Consider the following 18,283-nt stretch of genomic DNA (forward strand, 5'->3'; position numbering starts at 1 on the left):
TTCTCTGGGCTGCGAAGGATAGAACCCAGCCAACCGAATCTACCCGATAGTGAAGGACGAAGGGGCGGGCTTGGCGCCGGAGTACCTTCTGTCCTGACCCGGCTTTGGGGCCAACTAGTGATAATGTCGGGGAAGTGGAGACGCTTGGAGGAATGGTGGAGGGGGGCAGAAAAAGGGGCGCTCACCGTAGTAGGGTATGGCCTGGGAAGAGGCAAGTTCTGGTGCCTAGGAGAGCCAGACCAGGTGGGATCCCGAGGGAAGGGCCCCCGCAGTACGAAAACGAGCAGCGTGTGTTTCACTTTCGGCCCCCAAGGAGCGAGGAACCGAGCCGTCAGAGAATCGGCTGCTGGCGCTTATTCGGCAGCAGCGGAGATTAAGCAGCTCAGAGCCGGGCGGGCCAGGCCTGGGGCGACGTGCGACCCCGGAGGTTGCTGGGCAGCCCCGAGACCCGTTGAGCACAGAAAGGAGAAACTGCGAGAACTTTCCGCACGGGGACGCCGTTTCCGCGTGTCGCCGGCCCCTGACACTAGCGCTAGCTCCTTGGCAGTCACCCTCGGTGAACCACACTATGACCTTGGAGATGAACGCTCGGATTCCCCGCTCAAGTAGGTACTGAAGAGAGGCTTGCCTCCACGGTAGTGCCCTCGGCAACCGGAAAGGTGGTGAAAGAGCCCAGAAATTTATTCCTACTCCCGAGCACTCAGTCTGTTCCTGTGGCCCTTCGTAGCTGCTGTAGTGTTCAGTAAAAGTCAGAACAGCTGGGTTTCACACCCGGGCTTTGCCACTTGCTAGTGGTGTAAATCGTGGCCAAGTCACTTAAATTTTCGGAACCTGTTTTCTCCTCTTTAAAATTGAAATAATTCTTAACAGGATTGTAGTGAATGCATATTGTAAATTGTAAACTCCACTCTGGTCATTTTTGCCCCTAGTTGTAGCCCCCTTGCCTTGCACACCGTCAGGAACATAATAGGTGCTCAAAAATATTTTCTTGTATGAATTAAAGTACACTTGGGCATTTCTTTTATTTCCTAAATTTTCGTTAAGAACTGCTTGTTCTTCCTTCAGGTTTGCTGAGGATTCTGGTAGTTCTCTCCCACCGTATCATAATTTAATTAATAACTTTGTCAAGCCAGAGAAACTAACAAAGGCAGAGATGAGGTTTAAAGAAAAGGCAGTGGTGGAAATGATGAAGTTGAACAAGCAAATAAAGCAAGCTCAAATCCAACAGGAACCGCTGAAGGAGAAAACCAGGCAGCTATGCACTGAAAAGTTACTTGTCCAGGCTGAAAACAAATTCTTTCTGGAATACCTGACCAAGAAAACTGAGGAGTATGGAAAGCAACCTGACAAGCTGTGGAACAACTATTTACAAAAACGTGGGGAGATTGAACGAAGGAGACAGGAATCAGCCTCCAAATATGCCAAGCAAACTTCACTGCTTAAAAGAGAGCTCTTGCAGAAGGCAAAGATCCAATCCAATTTGAAGCAGCAGTTGCAGGCAATGAGTAATATTTCGATAGTAAAGGAGAAACAGGAGAGAGAAATGCAGACATTACTGGAGGAGAAAAAGAAAGCCCAAGCTGAGACAGCAGCAAGGAAACAGGAAATCCAGGTCCAGCTCCTCCAGGAAAAAGCATTACTGGAGAAACAACTGAGTGAGCCAGAAATGAGGCAGTTGGGAAAAAGAGAAAGAAAGGAGCTCAAAAGGAAGACCCAGCACTTGGAGTTGGCAGCCAAGCGGTATGGTTTTGAGTTCTACCATGACATCCACAGAGAGAACCAGCAGTTACAGAAGGAGCTCCTGCAGCTAAACCAGCAATACCAGGAGTTGCAGGCTACTCAAAGCCAGTTAAAAAATCAGAAGCAGCAGCTGCAGCAGGAGCAGTGGTATGTGGAGTGCTTAATTAGGGGGAGGCAACGACTGCAAGGAAGGCACAGTTGGTGCCCAAAAGGACAGGGAGCTCCAAAGACCACACTGATCCCTCCCCTAGGCACCAAATCAAGGATTAATCCAAAGTAATTCCTAAAATAACACTGATTAAGGACTGAAGCAGGTATTCTTAGGTGCCACATAAACCTGGTTAGGAAGACTTTTGGATCTCAGGTTCCTATGGTAAAATATCCATCATGATGTGTTAGTGTGAAGGATTAGGTGTTTTCCAGCAGTGCTAGATTTGTGCGACTGGCTACACTTAACTAGGTTTTTCTTTAATTAGCTCTTGTTAATAAACAGGATGTTCTTCAAACCTCCAGATAACCTAATACCATTTGCCAAATATCCATACGTTAAACTAGGTCAAGAAAACCACCTTGAGGAAGTGAAAGAACAATTGGGTGATTTATTTCATCTAGCTAAGTTAGATCTCTTTATAAAAAAAAGCACCATTGAGAGATAGCATTTCAGATTGACTATGCAGTGCTTTCTGCTCTGTAAACAACCAATATCAGTTTATCCTCATTCCTTTAGGCCAATTCAGCACACAAAGGCAAAGTGTTTTTAAGCTCTTTATAAGTTCGTGCCAGCGACAAGGTAGCTCCTTCTGTAGTTTTCTCAGGAGTGAAAAAGTACTCTAATAACAGCAAGTTCAATAACCACTAGGCAGAATGGCCTTTTGTCTGATGCAGCCCCTACAATTTCAGCTCTGAGTAAATTGAGAAGGGAAAAGAAGATAAAGGGATGTATATTAGGTCAACTCTTACTTTTGAAAATGTTTTCTGTAAAGAAATATTTCCAGTATTAATGGGGTGACTGAGTGCCTCTGTTTCAGAAAATGTATCAAAAGGAAGTTTAAAAATATTTGGACAACTTTTTAAAGAGTTCTGTACCTTCTATTTCCCTAGCAACATCCTAAATTCTAAGATGACAAGTAAGATTACATAATGTTAAATATAGTACTTTAGTTTTATTAATTTTCTTACTATATGTGCACTTAATAGTACATGAAATGCCTTTTGTAATTAACATGTGCCATATATTTGTGCCTATTTAATAGAACTGGGAATAGTATTTTAAATTAGTATAGACTTTTAGGGTAGTTATATTTTTTGCACTTATGACCTATTGATGGTTAGACTAGTGATTTATCCTAGTATAGGAATATAACCCCATATTTTAACATTGCTCCTCTATGGGAAAATATAATCAACTTTGTCTTCCTGAAATAGTCTTTGACAAAAAACTTCAAAATAATTTTCCTGAATTTCCAGTTTTATCTGTATGTAAAGTGAATTCCTTTAAAATTAGATTAAAAAATGATTCTCCCTCAATGTACCTTTAACTTCTAGCTTTAACAATTTTTGTTAAATGTATACTTTGTTATTAAGCACTTTTTATTAAAAATAAAAACTTTAAATTATAACTTATCCATTGATTTTATTATTGTTCCAATGTATTTTCTACTTATCACTTTTCTCATTACCGCTTCTGCATGTCTTATTCATACTAGAGTGCAAATAATAAAATGGCTGTTTTAACGCATAAAGTAGAACTTCAGACAGGATGCAGACACCTTAACCTGAATACTTAACTTCATGAGCTGAAAATACAGAAAGACTGAACTTGAAAAACATAGTATCCAAGACAAATTTGAAGCCCTATTCTCTGCGGATGCAAAAAACCATAGGGAAGTATATACCTAAGGCTAACAGAGTTGGAAAGAAGGATCGAGAATCTTATTACTCTATTAATTCCCTTCCTGCCATTGCTGTCCCAATTAATTCAGGAGTGGGTAACTTCCATCTGTCTCAGTTTATTTTTAATTCCTGTTATCTTAGATAATGGATCTGGTGTACTGCTTGTGGCTGTCCCTTTCAGAGTGAGGCCCTGGGGGCTCCAAGATTTTAAAGGGAGAATCTGCTAAAGGTACTCTGAAATCCATACCAGCAAGTGAGCAGTAGGTTGGCCAACTGAGATCTCAATCTACTTTTTGTCTGCTTTACTATGAAGAAAATTAAACAGGGTGATGTTACATAAAGTACATTTAGATGGAAAAGACCTCTGAGGAGAAACTTAGGTTAAGACTTAAAGGATAAAATGAAGCCTACAGTGAAAAACTGAGTCAGAAACTATTCCAGGCAGAGGGAACAGTGAATGCAAAGGCTCTAAGACAGGAATGAACTTGGTAGGTTCAAGGAACAGCAAGGTCAGTGTTGCTAAAGTGTAGTTGGGGAACGGTCAGAGAACACGGGTGGAGCAGAGGAAGACAAGGCTGAACAGGTCAGCAGTAGGAGCACAGAGGGCCCTGTAGGAGAAGGTAAAGGGAGTGACTTTTATTCTAAGTGAGCTAGGAAACCATCAGGCTTTCAGCAAGTGAATGAGGTCTGATATACAATTTTAAAAATTCACTCCAGCTGTCCGTCTATCCAAGCCAGTAAAAAGCAGAAGGAAACCAATTAGGAGGCTGTTGTCTAGGCAAGAGGTGGTGATGGTTCAGACTGGGACAGTAGGGACAGAAAGACGTGAACAGAAGCCATGGGGGAGAGCAGACTACATGCTGAAGGGAAAATCAAATTAAGATGAAGCTGAAATGAAATGTCCCAGGGCTGGCCCCATGGCTGAGTGGTTAAACTTGTGCGCTCCACTTTGGCAGCCTGGGGTTTGCTGGTTCGGATCCTGGGCACAGACCTACACACCACTCATTAAGCCATGCTGTGGTGGCATGCCACAAAAAAGAACTAGAATGACCTACAACTAGGATATACTGCTATGTCCTGGGGATTGGGGAAGAAAAAAAAAAGCGGGGGAAGATTGGCAACAGCTGTTGTTACCTCAGGGCCAATCTTCCTCAATAAAAAAAAAGTGTCAAAGAAAATTTCTCATGTTCCCTTTTAGAAGGGGGTGAGCAAAATATGTTTTTCTTTTTTGTTCGTGTAAACTGCTTTTTAAAATACTTCAGACATACAGAAAAACAGAAACTATAACAAACTCACTATCCACCTTAACAAATAAGAACTTACAAATTCCCTTATAGTCCCTCTGGATCCCAGAAGCACTATCCTAAATTTGGTGTTTATCATTCCTGGGCATGTTTTCATGCTATTCTTAAATATATTAAAATATATTTATATATACTCAAAAACAATAGAGCATTGTTTTTGCATGTTTTTAAGCCTTATATAAAAGGTACACTTGATGTATTCTGTAATTTGCTTTTCCCAGACACTGGTTTTGCAATGTATGCATGATGATACAAGCAACTCTAGTTAATTTTATAGCTGTATAGTTCCACTGTATAACTATTTCACAGTTTAATCCATTCTCCTGATGATGAGCAATTAGGTTATGTGTTAGAGTAGACTAACAAAGAGACCCAAGAATGTATAATGTCTCAAACACCATTTATTTCTTGCTCATATAATAGTCTCAGATGTTCCTGGTAGGCAAGTGGTCCTTCATAGGGTGATTCAGGGACTCAGCTATCTTCCACTGTGCTCTACCATCCGCTAGAACCGCCTCATCATCTGCATCTAGCCTGAGGAAGTGGAAAGCAGGCATGGAAGTACCTGGAAGTGACATACATCACTTCCAGTCACATTCCACTGGAGAGAAATTAGTTGGCTACTCCTTCACTACAGGAGAAGGGCGGGGGAGGGCCAGGAAATGCAGTCTAGCCATTTGTCCCTATAATCTTCTAGCTTTGCAAGGTGAGAGCACATTTTGGTGGAAAGAGCTAGGAGTTTCTACTACACGTTGTTTCCAGTATCTCTCTACTATAAAAATAATGCAGTAATCATTCTTGGTTTTGTCTCTTGGTATTTTCATTGTTCTAATGAAAAAAACCTTTAAAACTCATAGTATGATTAGGATAGTCTATACCGAGTCCTGCTGATCCCTGGCCTCAGGAAGGAACAACAGAAGGAGTGCCTACAAGGGCCCTGGATGAGATTGGGCAAGTTTCCGATACTAATTCACTTTAGTCTCAAATTATTCATTTTAACCAGCAGATCTTAGAAGCTAAAGAACTACTGAGACAAATGCACTTGGTACTTATTTCAAATTCATTCCCATCTCTAGCCATCTTCTTACCCCCATATGCCGTGTCAGCAAAGAGTCAAGTAACAGGTCAGAGTCAATGAACAACTGGCAACATCATTCTAACCAAGAGTCATTTATTTCTTTTGTCATTGCCAAACATTCCCCAAATCTTACTCACCAGAAATTAACATAGCTTCTTCATTTCTCCTGCCTGACAATCCTCATCTACTGAAAGGGCTTTAAGGGTGCAACTGCCAATGAGAATGTAGAGTGTATATACCACATCCTTCACTTGTTTCAAAACTACCTATTCTGGCAGTATCCAAATCAGGTTTCAATGCTCCCTTATCTGAAAGTGGTCTTCACAAAAGCCCACAATTTAAAGCTATACAGAGGAGCACAGAGAACAGAGTTAAAGAGTGGTAATAGTCTTTCAGAATTTGAAAAGGTAGTACTTGTCCATATCAGGGTTAAGGGTCCCTTGCTTTTTATGTGGCATATGCCACAAAAATTGGCAAGAATATGTAAGACCATTATTTATGGAAAAGAGAAAGAGAATCTAGAAACACGACAACAGAGCTGCTCTAACCAATGCTCCAGAGAAAGCTAGCCTCAATGAGAAATAGCCCATTAGACATTATCAAGTAGGCATGAGGTACAGAAAAAGAAATTTTCTTTCCAACTCCAGATAAATATCTACATCTGGTGTCGAAGTCTCAGGATATAAAGAGGACAGAACTCCATATATAAAAGATGATGAAGGACAATATTCTCAGAAAATTCAGAGGTTGGCTAAAGGGAGGGATGAGGACTTAGTGGAGTGCAGAGTAACTAGTGAGGTCAAGTCCAGGGGAAGAATGTGCACCTTGGCTACCGATCTTAGGGGCATTACCAGGAAGAGGATTTTGTTTCAAAACATGAGAGGCAATGTGATATTTCTCAGTCCTTGAAATTGAGGGAGCAAAACAAGCTTCAAGAGGGCACTGGATCACAGCAACAGAGGAGGCCTCAAGAAAGTTGAGGCAGTATTTATTGCTTCTTCTACTTGCTTCTTTCCCAGTCATTTTAATGTTTGGGACACACTACTCCTCAGGCTGCTTTTCATGCCTGTGGGTCTTGTTAGTCACTGCTACTTCAAACAAACAAAGCATTTCCCAGTAAAACCAGTGTAGGGATGTTCTAGTTTTTTCATTCTAAGTCCATTTTCTTACTTTCAATCCTAAAACCATATTGAGAGAACAAACAGCCTCCACAAAGTTAGTTTCCCAAGGAGACAGAATAATCTTATTACATGAGTGACAAGAGTACTACCTTCTAGGCTTGTTATATCACAAATACAAAATGATAAATCAGCATGGCTTTAAAAAATTAGTTTGGAATTGTTTTATAAGCTACATGATGGAGTGACTACTAAATCAATGGAGTTTCCAAGAACATTCTACACCCCAGGAAGGAAAGGACAACCAAACAGATTTCTTAGTCTTGTACAGGGCAAGAGGGGCCTATAGTTGGCCTTAGAGGGAGTTCTTTGGACAAGATAAGAGAAAAACAAGAGGACTCCAATAAGGAACAGCAGGAAAACCTACCAAAAGGGAAGGCCGGGGAGTGAAAGTGAATTAGGAGGGAAAACAGTGAAATTTACACAGGAGGAAGGCGCTGAGAAAGTCACAGCCTTACACAACAAACAGCTGCAAGAGTAAATTTCTCTTCACTCAGCACCCATGACTCAGTCCTCCCAGCACAGGTCCCCGTGACAACAGCATCACATCCACTCTCCTAGGAGCGCTTTTACACTGCCTGCCTATTTCCTTCCTCGTTTATGATTCGTCTTTGGGGGCTTTACTTTCTGGAACTGTGCTGGCACTGGCTCCTGCTCTGGTTCCTTACAGGAGGTTGACACTAGCAGTTCCTCATTATTCCTCCTCTGATCCTTCCCTACTCTAAGACTCAGCTCTGCCTCAGGAAGCTCAATGCCAGGCTGCTGCCGCCTTCTTAGAGACCTTCTGCTCCTGTGCTGCTGTCTTCGCTTTTCTTCTTCTTGCTGCCGCTGCTTTATCTTCATCAGCTTTTCAAAGCTTTTAGTTGTTGTTGGGTTTACAACAAACCAGTCCTACAGAGGCAAAATACAAACATCATCCAATCAAAACACGATGGAGAGCATAAAGGGGTGTGGTGAGAACTGAAAAGAGGCATGGTTAGGGCAAAACAAAGTAAGGAGGAAAGAGATATGGAACCATAGCCTAGAACTCTGTATTTTATTTTATTTATTTATTTTTTTGGAGGAATATTAGCCCTGAGCTAACTACTGCCAATCCTCTTTTTGCTGAGGAAGACTGACCCTGAGCTAACATCCATGCCCATCTTCCTCTACTTTACACATGGGACGCCTACCACAGCATGGCTTTGTCAAGCAGTGCCATGTCCGCACTCGGGATCTGAACTGGCGAACCCCGGGCCACCAAGAAGCAGAATGTGTGAACTTAACCGCTGCGCCACCGGGCCGGCCCCAGAACTCTGTATTTTAAACTGGAGAAATTGAATACAGAGCAAGTCATGATAAGCATTTATTGTGTAAGACATGATTTTGAGTACTTCACTAAGTGATCTACTAAGTCTGTTTACTTAGCATTATCCCACCCATTTATCTCCTTTGTAAAAATCTCCTCATGAGATGTAAAAGCACTGGGCCATAGATTTTTATTTCATGACAGCGTAGTGGTTAAGAGCATGAATTTTGCAGCCAGACTGCCTTTGCACAAGTCCCAGCTCTGTTTCTAGCTCTCTGACGATGGGAAAATTAATTAACCTCTCTGAACCTCAGTTTAAAAAAAATTAAGGGCTGGGGGGAAACATAATCCAATTTATGAAATTTTTTTTTTTTTTTAAAGATTTTACTTTTCCTTTTTCTCCCCAAAGCCCCCTGGTACACAGTTGTGTATTTTTAGTCGTGGGTCCTTCTAGTTGTGGCATGTGGGACACCGCCTCAGCATGGCCTGATGAGCGGTGCCATGTCTGCACCCAGGATCCAAACCAGCGAAACCCTGGGCTGCCGAAGCAGAGTGCACGAACTTAATCACTCGGCCACGGGGCCAGCCCCTAAAATATACTTGAAGAAAAAAAAGACTTCAGTCTAAATCAGGTGATCTGATTAGTCTTCTAGGTCTAATAATTACTGTGTAGGAAATATCCAGGATAGAGGACCACCACTACAGGAATGCAATGAGCAAAATCCAGAATGTGGGTAAATGTATGTGACAAATGACCTGGTTTCTTCAACAAATAAATTTTGTTTAAAAAAAGGAAGGGGAGGGGCCAGCCCATTGGTGTAGTGGTGAAGGTTGTGCATTCTACTTTGGCGGCCCAAGGTTTGCAGGATCGGATACGAGGCACAGACACCACTCATCAAGCCATGTTGTGGTGGCATCCCACATACAAAACAGAGGAAGGTCAGCACAGATGTTAGCTCAAGGACAATCTTCCTCAAGCAAAAAGAGGAAGACTGGCAACAGATGCTAGCTCAGGGCCAATCTTCCTCACCAAAAATAAAACATTAAATAAAACAGAAAAGGGGAAACTTTTAGACCTACAATGTCCAGTGAGACACTAGCCACATGTGGCTAATGAGATCCTAAAATGTGGTTACTCTAAATTGAGATATGCTTTCAATGTAAAATACACACCAAGTTTCAAAGACTTAGTATGAACAAAAAGTGCCCCATTAACAATTTTTTATTAACTACATGTTAAAAAGATAATATTTTAGATACATTGGGTTAAATAAAATACATTACTAAGTTAATTTCACCTGTTTTATTTATACTTTTTAAAATGTAGTTACTAGAAAATTTTTAAATTATGTACACAGTTCACATTACATTTCTATTAGATAGTGCACTCTAGATTAAAATAGACAAATGCAGTATATTGGACTTTATTTGGGTCCTGATTTGAATAAACCAACTCCGAAAAAGAATTATGAGACAATCAGGAAAATTTAAATAATGACTGGATATATGGCATTAAAGAATCACTGTTAATTTTTTTAAGTGTAATGATGGTTGTGGTTACGTATTTTTAGAAGTCCTTATATTTTTAGACACATATATTGAAAGAAGCATGTACAGCTAACATGGTATGTGGCCTTTGCTTTAAAATAAGCCTCTACGGGACAAGAAAAGTGAGTGTGGTTATAAATGAAAGAAGATTGGGCATACACTGTAACTGTTAAACCTATTCATTATAGCATTCTGTCATTTTCATGTGTTTGAAAATTTCTGTTAAAAAAAGTAGTGTAAGAAAATGTGACACAGAGGAGGAGGAACAGAGTAAAGATGTTTTACCACTACATATAATTCATAAATACAGGCCTAAATCATTGAACAAGTGCTTGGTTGGTTTCAACTTTTTAGGAAGAAACTGGAGAATAAGTTAACTATACAAAGGCCAGATTTTGTAAGGAGATAATTATCTTCCAAATACTTTCTGAAGCATAAAAAGGTACACTATTATTATAAAAAAGATATGACTGCCTAGAAGAAATCTCAGATATGGAAAGGGATTCCCAAAGCCTAAACCAGTAAAGCAAGAGGAAGCACATTTGATGACACTACCTAAAGCCCGCATTGCTAAGAACTACTACATCTGAGGGCAGAGAACAGCTGAAGACGCTCACTGTTTCTCCTCATCAGGCAACAACAGTGTCTGCAGTAAGACATTCCATAAGGACGTAGACACTACTCCTTGAGCTTCTGCAATAATGCTATTTAACTACACAGGAAACAATTTCTCTGTCCACCTGTACTACTACTAAACGTTCCCCAAGAGAAAACCCTTAACCTTCTGAACTTTAAATCATTTTTATACGGAATTTTTTATTTTTTAATTTAGAAAATTTACAAACCTTCAGAAAAGTTACAATAGTCCAATGAACACCTGGATTTACCATTGCTAATCTCTCTCTTCCCTTTATTTCTTCCTTCTTTTCTTTCTTCCTTCCTTCATTTCTTCTGCTGAGCCATTTGCAAGTACTTGTGGACAACACGATACTTCATCCCTACCTACTTCAGCATGTATCTGCCTAAGAACAAGGGCATTCTCCTGCTTAACTACAAAACAATTATCACATTTGGGAGTATTAACACTGATACATTACTATTATTGAATAGTCAGTATTCAAATTTCCCCAATTGTCTCAACAATGTCATTTATAGTTCTTTCTATGCAGTATTTTAAACAGCATTAAAAACAGGTTGCTCAAATATGTCAGAATACTAGAAAAGAGAAATATAGAGATTGCTGTGAAATAAGAATTCCAAAGGTGTAAATTCCGCCTGGTTCCCAAACACGTGATTCAATTGGAATATCAGAATTAGAAGAGCTCAGGGATGCTGACACACTGATTTCAAATGCTTTCATAGAAAAATACAATCATGCATCTAATTTTAGAAAGTATTTTAACTCCAACGTCTCAGGTACCCACTTTAGAGTTACTTTCGTTGACAGTCCTAGCCCATAAAAACAGGCAGAAAATTCACCTCTCTTGTGGCGCATGTATAAGGTCCACAGGATTACAAAAGCACTGTGGGAAAGCAGGGACCTCACCTCAGCATGGACAGAGTTGATGTGATACTTGACACCACTCTCTGAAACAAATTCTTTTTGACAGAGAAGACACTTATATTTTCCAGCCACAAAGTTCCCCTATTTTCAAGAGAGAAAGAAAAGAGAATTATTGGTAAATTAAAAAACACACACCTGGGCCATGTGTAGGGATTGTTAGAGATGAAAAGAGGGGATTCTACTTCAGCAAAGGTAAGAAGGAAGAAAATCCTAAACAGCAATATATTTAAGAAAACCAGCATATAAATCTATCCTAATACAATTCTATTCCAAACACTCACCCCTCCCCCTCAACATGACCCGAAGTTCTCCTACTTTTATTTTATAATACGTCACATTTTTCTATCTTCCCTTGCTTCTTTCACTTCACTTCCAGATTCCCTTGGTTCTTCACCCAATATGATCAAACTCCTGAAGTTCACCAGAGGCACCAATGTGTAATTCTTCCCACTATAATCCACTGCTGCAAAGAGTGCCTTGGAAATTCAGAATTAGAACAGTACCATCCATTACACCTAGTTTAAGGACTCAGAAACGCAAATCAAGATGACAAACTCCTAACCATTCCTGGACAGATCTGGTTGGGATGCCTACAACTCCCTTGTTGCCTTGAACTGAGACCTCTCTCCCCTCCTGAAGCTTCAGGTTTCCATGGTGCTCACTTTGTGTGAGGAGATACTTCTGAATGGGATTGGAAAGTGGCAGTAATCCCCATGGCTGGTGGGTTGCAGGGAACCTGGGTCAACATGGAAAAGATTCAGTGAGGTGAATGGCTGTTAGCCTGACACCCAGGGATTCCAGCTCCTATCCCCAGAGGCCAGTATAGTTTAGATGGGTTTAGAGGATCTTCACCCATCCAGACAGGCACACGTAAGCTGATTCTAGAAAGTTAAGGGCCCAATAAGCCAGGCCAGGCCCAGTGTGGGAGAGGCTCAGGTGAAGAAGTTAAATCCCTGGTAGGGACTCAGAACTAATACATTTTTCTCCAAATTCTTTCACTGATACGACTTATAGTACATTGGGATTTTCTACATTTTCGACATAACCTGGCATATCCCACCCAATAACAAACCAAGAATCTTTTGAACATAAAAAACTAAACCAGCCTCTGAAGATAATAGCAAACAGGACAATTAGCTGTTCACCTAAACTGAATCCTCTTCCACATCAGACTACTTTAGAGGTCATGTTAAAATAAATACGTCAGAAAGTTACAAACCAATGTACAAGAGCCCAGGTGAGCTTTAAGGCCAGATACACTACTGTAGACAGCCTCGCAACCCTGAAAAAGAAACAGAAATAATGTGAACACTACACAAAATGGCATCCTTCTCTTAGCAATCTGGCTATTTACACTGACCTACTCTACATTTGGAGGAAGAAGCCCAATAAATTGCACCACAAACCAAGCAGAAAAAGAATTCACATGCAAGACACAAAAACAAGAAGGAAAATGAAGGAAAGGTAAAAGAAAAAGAGGTGAACAAGCTGTTTGGAAAAGCTTAAAACATTCCCTTCCCTGGTACTTCTTCTGACAGAGAAACACAGAAAATTGCATGGTTAGATTTTTTTTAATCTGCTTTCTTTAGTGCAAATGTTTCCTGTTTTTTGTGTATCTACTCCTCTCCAAAGTACTGCACATACAGCTGTGGTAGATTAAAGACGGCTGCAAATTCTCTGCCACTCTTCCCATCAAGAAGTGGAGCTATTTACCCTCCCTTTGAATCTGGGTTAGCTCTGTGATTTCTTTGTCCAACAAATGCTATGGAAATGATGCTGAACAAATTCTGAAGCTAAGCGTTAAGCAATTTGCAGTTTCTGCTTTCATGCACTCAGAATACTCTCTCTGAAAAGTCAGCTGCCATGTACCCTGCTGGTAATCCAACTACATCGGCTACAAAGAGAGGCCATGTGGAGAGCCAACGTCCCAGTGAATTAGCTGCAGAGAAGCCATCTTGGACGTTCAGGTGCCATCTGAGCTTCCAGCTGAATGCAACCCATGAGCAGATCCCAGCTGATGCCATGTACAACAGGAGAACTGCCCTCTGAATGCTGAGAGAATTACTGATTTACAGAATTGTGAACAAATAAAATAACTGATGTTTTAAGCCACTAAGGTCTTCAGGTGCTTTGTCATGAAGGAATAAATAACTGAAACAATAGCAGATCCTTGATAAACATTTACTGAATAAATGAATGAGAAAGAACCACCTGGTTAGGACACTGAATGCGATGATACTTCTTGATATCTGACTTCCATTTGTGTAGTACTTCCTGGCTGAAGGTAGGTAACCCAGGGCGAGTATATTTTAACTACAAGACAAGAAAGATCTTATTGGAGGAATTCAACTTCCAACCAAAATACCCTAAAAGTTTCACACACAACTCTGCAGATTATGCAATTCTGGAGTTCCACAAGTATGTTTTCATATACAAAAAAAATTATAACATGTAAAACCTTTGAAAAGTTCCTGAAACTGGTAAGTATAGTTGTCTATTGTTTAGTCTTAAATAGTTTCAATTGTAACAGAGGACAGGAGACTTTCAGATATAATACTTCATCTACTGTTTTTTTAAGAAAAAGCTAGTGACAGTTAAAATATCTGCTACAAAAAAGAGAGGGATACAAATATGCACTATATATAGTATATATAAATATAACATGTATATATATACAGGGTATGTATATATACACACACACACACACACACACACATATAATATATTCAATAGAAATATATGTACATGGGTAAAAGGCTAGAAGCCTATAAATCAAAATGTTCTATTCTCTAGGTGGTAGAATTTTGAGAGGTTTTAATGTCTTTTCCCCTGTTTGTCTGCATTTCTCACTTTTCTTCAATGATATCATGGTAATTTTTGATATTTTAAAAATTCTAACACAAAAAAACTAAGATTCAACCTAAACAAGGATGTGAGGAACTTAGGGAACAGAATTATAATCTGACTTAGACTGCAAAAGTAGAATTATTCTAGCACTTCCTTTTACATGCTTTGACACAAGTTAGTCTTACAACTACTATAACTGTAGTTTCCAGAAAATAGATAGCACCTGTAGAGACAGTTCTTACAAAGTCCATCATGGGCAACAGCTGTACTTCTGGTGAATAAACAATCCTCCTGCTTGAAAAATGAAGTATCTGAAAAGAAGCTGATTCTTTGCGACAGAAAAACAGAACCAAAGCCCATAGAGGTAAGGGAGAAAGTAAGGAAGGTAGTCGCCTAAAGAACCTCTGGTAAACCGTAAAAGAAACCAGAGCACAGGGCTGGCTCTATTTATAAGCATTTCCTCTCCTCTGCAGTTAGTGTATGTGGGTCCATCTAAACTCCTTTCACGGTGATAGGGGACTATTTATATAAACCATTATATTCATATAATAAACTATCATATTTATGCAGCCATAAAAAAGAAATGAGGATATTCTCTATGAACACATTTAGATTGATTTCCAGGATATATTTTTAAGCGAAATAAAGCAAAGTGAAAAAGGTATCTATAGTAAGAAAGAAGGGGATATAAGAAAATACTCACGTGTTTGATCATCCATCCCATAAAAATACAGGAAGGACAAACCAGAAACTACTGAGTTTGGTAATCTTTGGGGGGAGCAGGGTGGGAAAAGGGTGGAAATAAAAGGGGACTGGGAACAGGATAGTTGGGAAGAGGGGCAGTGACACTTCTCTGAGACCCTTTTGTATAGGTCTGACTTTTAGAACTATGATAATGCTGCACAGACCCCACAAATAAATCAACAGTTTAAATAGGATGCAGGAGGAACCCCAAATGTAGTAGTAGTGACATGTGAAACCTATTTATGACAAGTGAGAAACATAATGAAGGGGGTAGGAAAAAGAACCCCAACCTAAGTTAACTTTTGAAAATAGTACTTTGACTATATACAACTCTAAGACTAAAGATAAAAAGAACTACACACAAATATTGTTCTCTAGTTAGTAAATGTGTTTTTTACAGGGGTATGGGTTAACAATTTTTAAATAATATTTTATGTTACACTAGGACTGAGCAAAGTAAACACAGACAATGAGAGCCAGGTTTCTCGTTGATGGAGAAAGGAGTTAAAATAAGGAAAGAGGAAGGCAAGAATGAAACTTGTGGTACTAGATTGGAATTGAAGGTACCATGGCTTTAAATATATGTAGATAGAAAGACAGAGAAATAAATAGAGGGTGTGTGTATGTGTGTATGAACATGCATACACATGTATCCTAGCTCTCTCCACCAAGAGGGCCCAGAAGCTATGACACTCCAGGAGGAATGAGTATACCTGGCGCTCAAATCTTGGTTTCTAAATATACTCTCCAACAAAAGGGACCAGAATTCCTTAGAGAAATAGTTTCCAGAGCTGGGGCAAGAAAAATGTGAGATGAACCTCAAGTATCTCATGGTGTCAGAATTAAAAAGTGCTCAAAAAATGACAGGGTCACAGCAAAAAGATACAGAAGCCCACCAGAAAGAGCTCTTCATGGCCAAATCGGACAATTTGAGCAGCAAAATAAATAATAATAGCATTGGATTATAACCCATAGAGTAAACATCCATGAGTCCATACTGATATAAACTAACAGAAGAAAAGGACAGATCTTTCTCACAATAGAATTCCAATTAACAATTGCAGAAAAAAATGATGGAAACAGAAAATCATCTTAAGCCAACATGACAGTGATAATTGTAGCAGGCCACTGATGGATCCTAAGGTCAGTGAACAGAAGTATGGTAAGACAAGGTTGGCTGCACAGTCTCAATCTCCCTGTGAAATAGTCACTAAATTCAAAGGGAAAAGTATAATTTTGCCATGGAGAAAACTGAACAACACAACCCTAATCAAGTGGTCAAAGTTAATTATCAGTAAAAAGACACATCAACATCATATACCTCCTGATGTGATACACTGAGAAGGGCCGACATTGCTTCAGTGCATTCTTACCAAAAACATACAACCCACAACCTAACTGTGAGAAAACACCACTTATTAGCGACATTCTACAAAATAACCAGCCAATCCTCTTCAAGTGTCAACGATAAAAGACAAAGAAAACCAGAAGAACTGTCGCAGATTGGAGGAGACTAGGGAGACACAGTAAAGAAAATTAAATGTGGGCTCCTGATGGCATCCTATGATGGTATCCTGAGTTATGGTTATGTAAGATATTGGCATTAGGGGAAGGGAAGCTGGGTAAAGAGCATATGGAAATTCTTGTACTAATTCTGCAACTGTTCTGTAAGTCTAAAATTATTTCAAGTAAAAAGTTTTTTTAACAAGGAATATGTATTTGTGAAATGGTGAGAAATATATATTGGTCTCTGCCCCCAGTTCCTGCTAATACTTGGTCTTTGACCCCGGCTCCTGACACAGAGCTCCTAAATCCTTAAATCCCTTGGAGTTTCCTGGTAACAGGAGCGCCTTTTGTAGTAATGAGGTGATTCTTGGTGGGCTTCTAGAAGGAAGCTGTCACCAGAAGGACCAAGCCATGATTAGAAGCTTGGAACTTTCAGCGCCATCCCCTCTTCTCTGCAAAGGGAGAGGGGCTGGAAATGAAGTTAATAATCAATCATGCCTACCTGATAAAGCCTCCATAAAAATCCCAAAATTACAGGGTTTGGAGAGCTTCTGGGCTAGTGAACATATTTAGGTGCCAAGAGGGTGGTGTACCCCAACTCCACAGGGACAGGAGCTCCTGTGCTCAGGACTCTTCCAGACCTCACCCTATGTATCTCTTCATCTGGTTGTTCATCTGTATCCTTGATTATATCCTTCATAATAAACCAGTAAACATAAGTGTTTTCCTGAGTTCTGTGAGCCATTTTCACAAATTATGAAACTCAATAAGGAGGTCATGGGAACCAGTGCCTCAGAAGTACAGGTAACAACCTGGGACATGTGATTAGCATCTAAAGTTGGGGCAGTCTTGTGGGACTGAGCCCTTAACTTGTAGGATCTGAAGCTAACTCCAGATGGATAGTGTCAGAACTGAACTAAATTGTAGGACATCCAACTAGTGTCAGAAAATTCGTCAGTGTGGGAAAAACCCACACATCTTGTGTCAGAAGTGCTGTGAGTGTGGTGGTAGTGTGAGAGAAAAGGAAAACACAAGAGGTTTTCCTAGACAATACTGCTTATATTTGCGTCAAGAAACACTAAAAGGACACAAAAGAAACTAAAAAGAATGGTTAACTGTGGAGACAGAATAGAACAATGATGGGGTGAGAGTGAGATATCTCAATGTTTATCATCATTCTGACTTTTGAACCATGGGAATATATTATCTATTCAAAAAAATAAATTTTATGTTTAAAAAATAAAATAATGCCTTTAACCCTAGACTGTAAAAATATAAAACTGATGATTTTAGGAAACTATATGCTAGATAAGACTACAAAACCTATCCATGAGCCAACAAATATTTATTTCAAATTCCCTACCACGCACAGTAAAAGCAATTTGACTGCAGTATCACAAGATACATATCACTGTGCAAAATTCACATTTAAACTGTATTTAGATAAACATGTACTTTAGCCTACGGCAGGAAAAAAGCAGCAATAAGTCTGAAACAATAAAAGATGCTCTGATATTAAAAAATAGGATTCAACTCCTTGTACACCAATAAGACTGATTTTTAGGCCAAATGAGAAGTGGTAACTTCTAGGAT

General features: G+C 39.7%; 2 protein-coding genes across 3 annotated transcripts in view; one reads left to right on the plus strand and one right to left on the minus strand.

The window, feature by feature from the left end:
* The first annotated feature begins 7 nt into the window (after positions 1 to 7).
* CCDC121 (coiled-coil domain containing 121) lies at positions 8 to 3,326 on the plus strand. The gene is made up of 2 exons (XM_046660139.1): positions 8 to 605; positions 1,066 to 3,326. Exons 1-2 carry the CDS (start codon positions 124 to 126, stop codon positions 2,018 to 2,020), a joined length of 1,437 nt encoding a protein of 478 aa, XP_046516095.1. The 5' UTR covers positions 8 to 123; the 3' UTR covers positions 2,021 to 3,326.
* Positions 3,327 to 6,091: 2,765 nt separating this feature from the next.
* Positions 6,092 to 18,283, minus strand: part of ZNF512 (zinc finger protein 512) — a 30,373-nt gene continuing 18,181 nt past the window's right edge. For both annotated transcript variants that reach the window (XM_046662319.1, XM_046662320.1), the window contains exons 11-14: positions 13,805 to 13,906; positions 12,813 to 12,875; positions 11,576 to 11,674; positions 6,092 to 8,084 (exon numbers count right to left, since the gene is read on the minus strand). In XM_046662319.1, the coding sequence (XP_046518275.1) occupies positions 7,776 to 8,084; positions 11,576 to 11,674; positions 12,813 to 12,875; positions 13,805 to 13,906 (573 nt within the window). In that variant the 3' untranslated portion in view covers positions 6,092 to 7,775. The remainder of the gene's footprint in view (positions 8,085 to 11,575; positions 11,675 to 12,812; positions 12,876 to 13,804; positions 13,907 to 18,283) is intronic.

The sequence above is a fragment of the Equus quagga genome, chromosome 5, assembly GCF_021613505.1.
Source record: "Equus quagga isolate Etosha38 chromosome 5, UCLA_HA_Equagga_1.0, whole genome shotgun sequence".
Taxonomy (NCBI): Eukaryota; Metazoa; Chordata; class Mammalia; order Perissodactyla; family Equidae; genus Equus; species Equus quagga.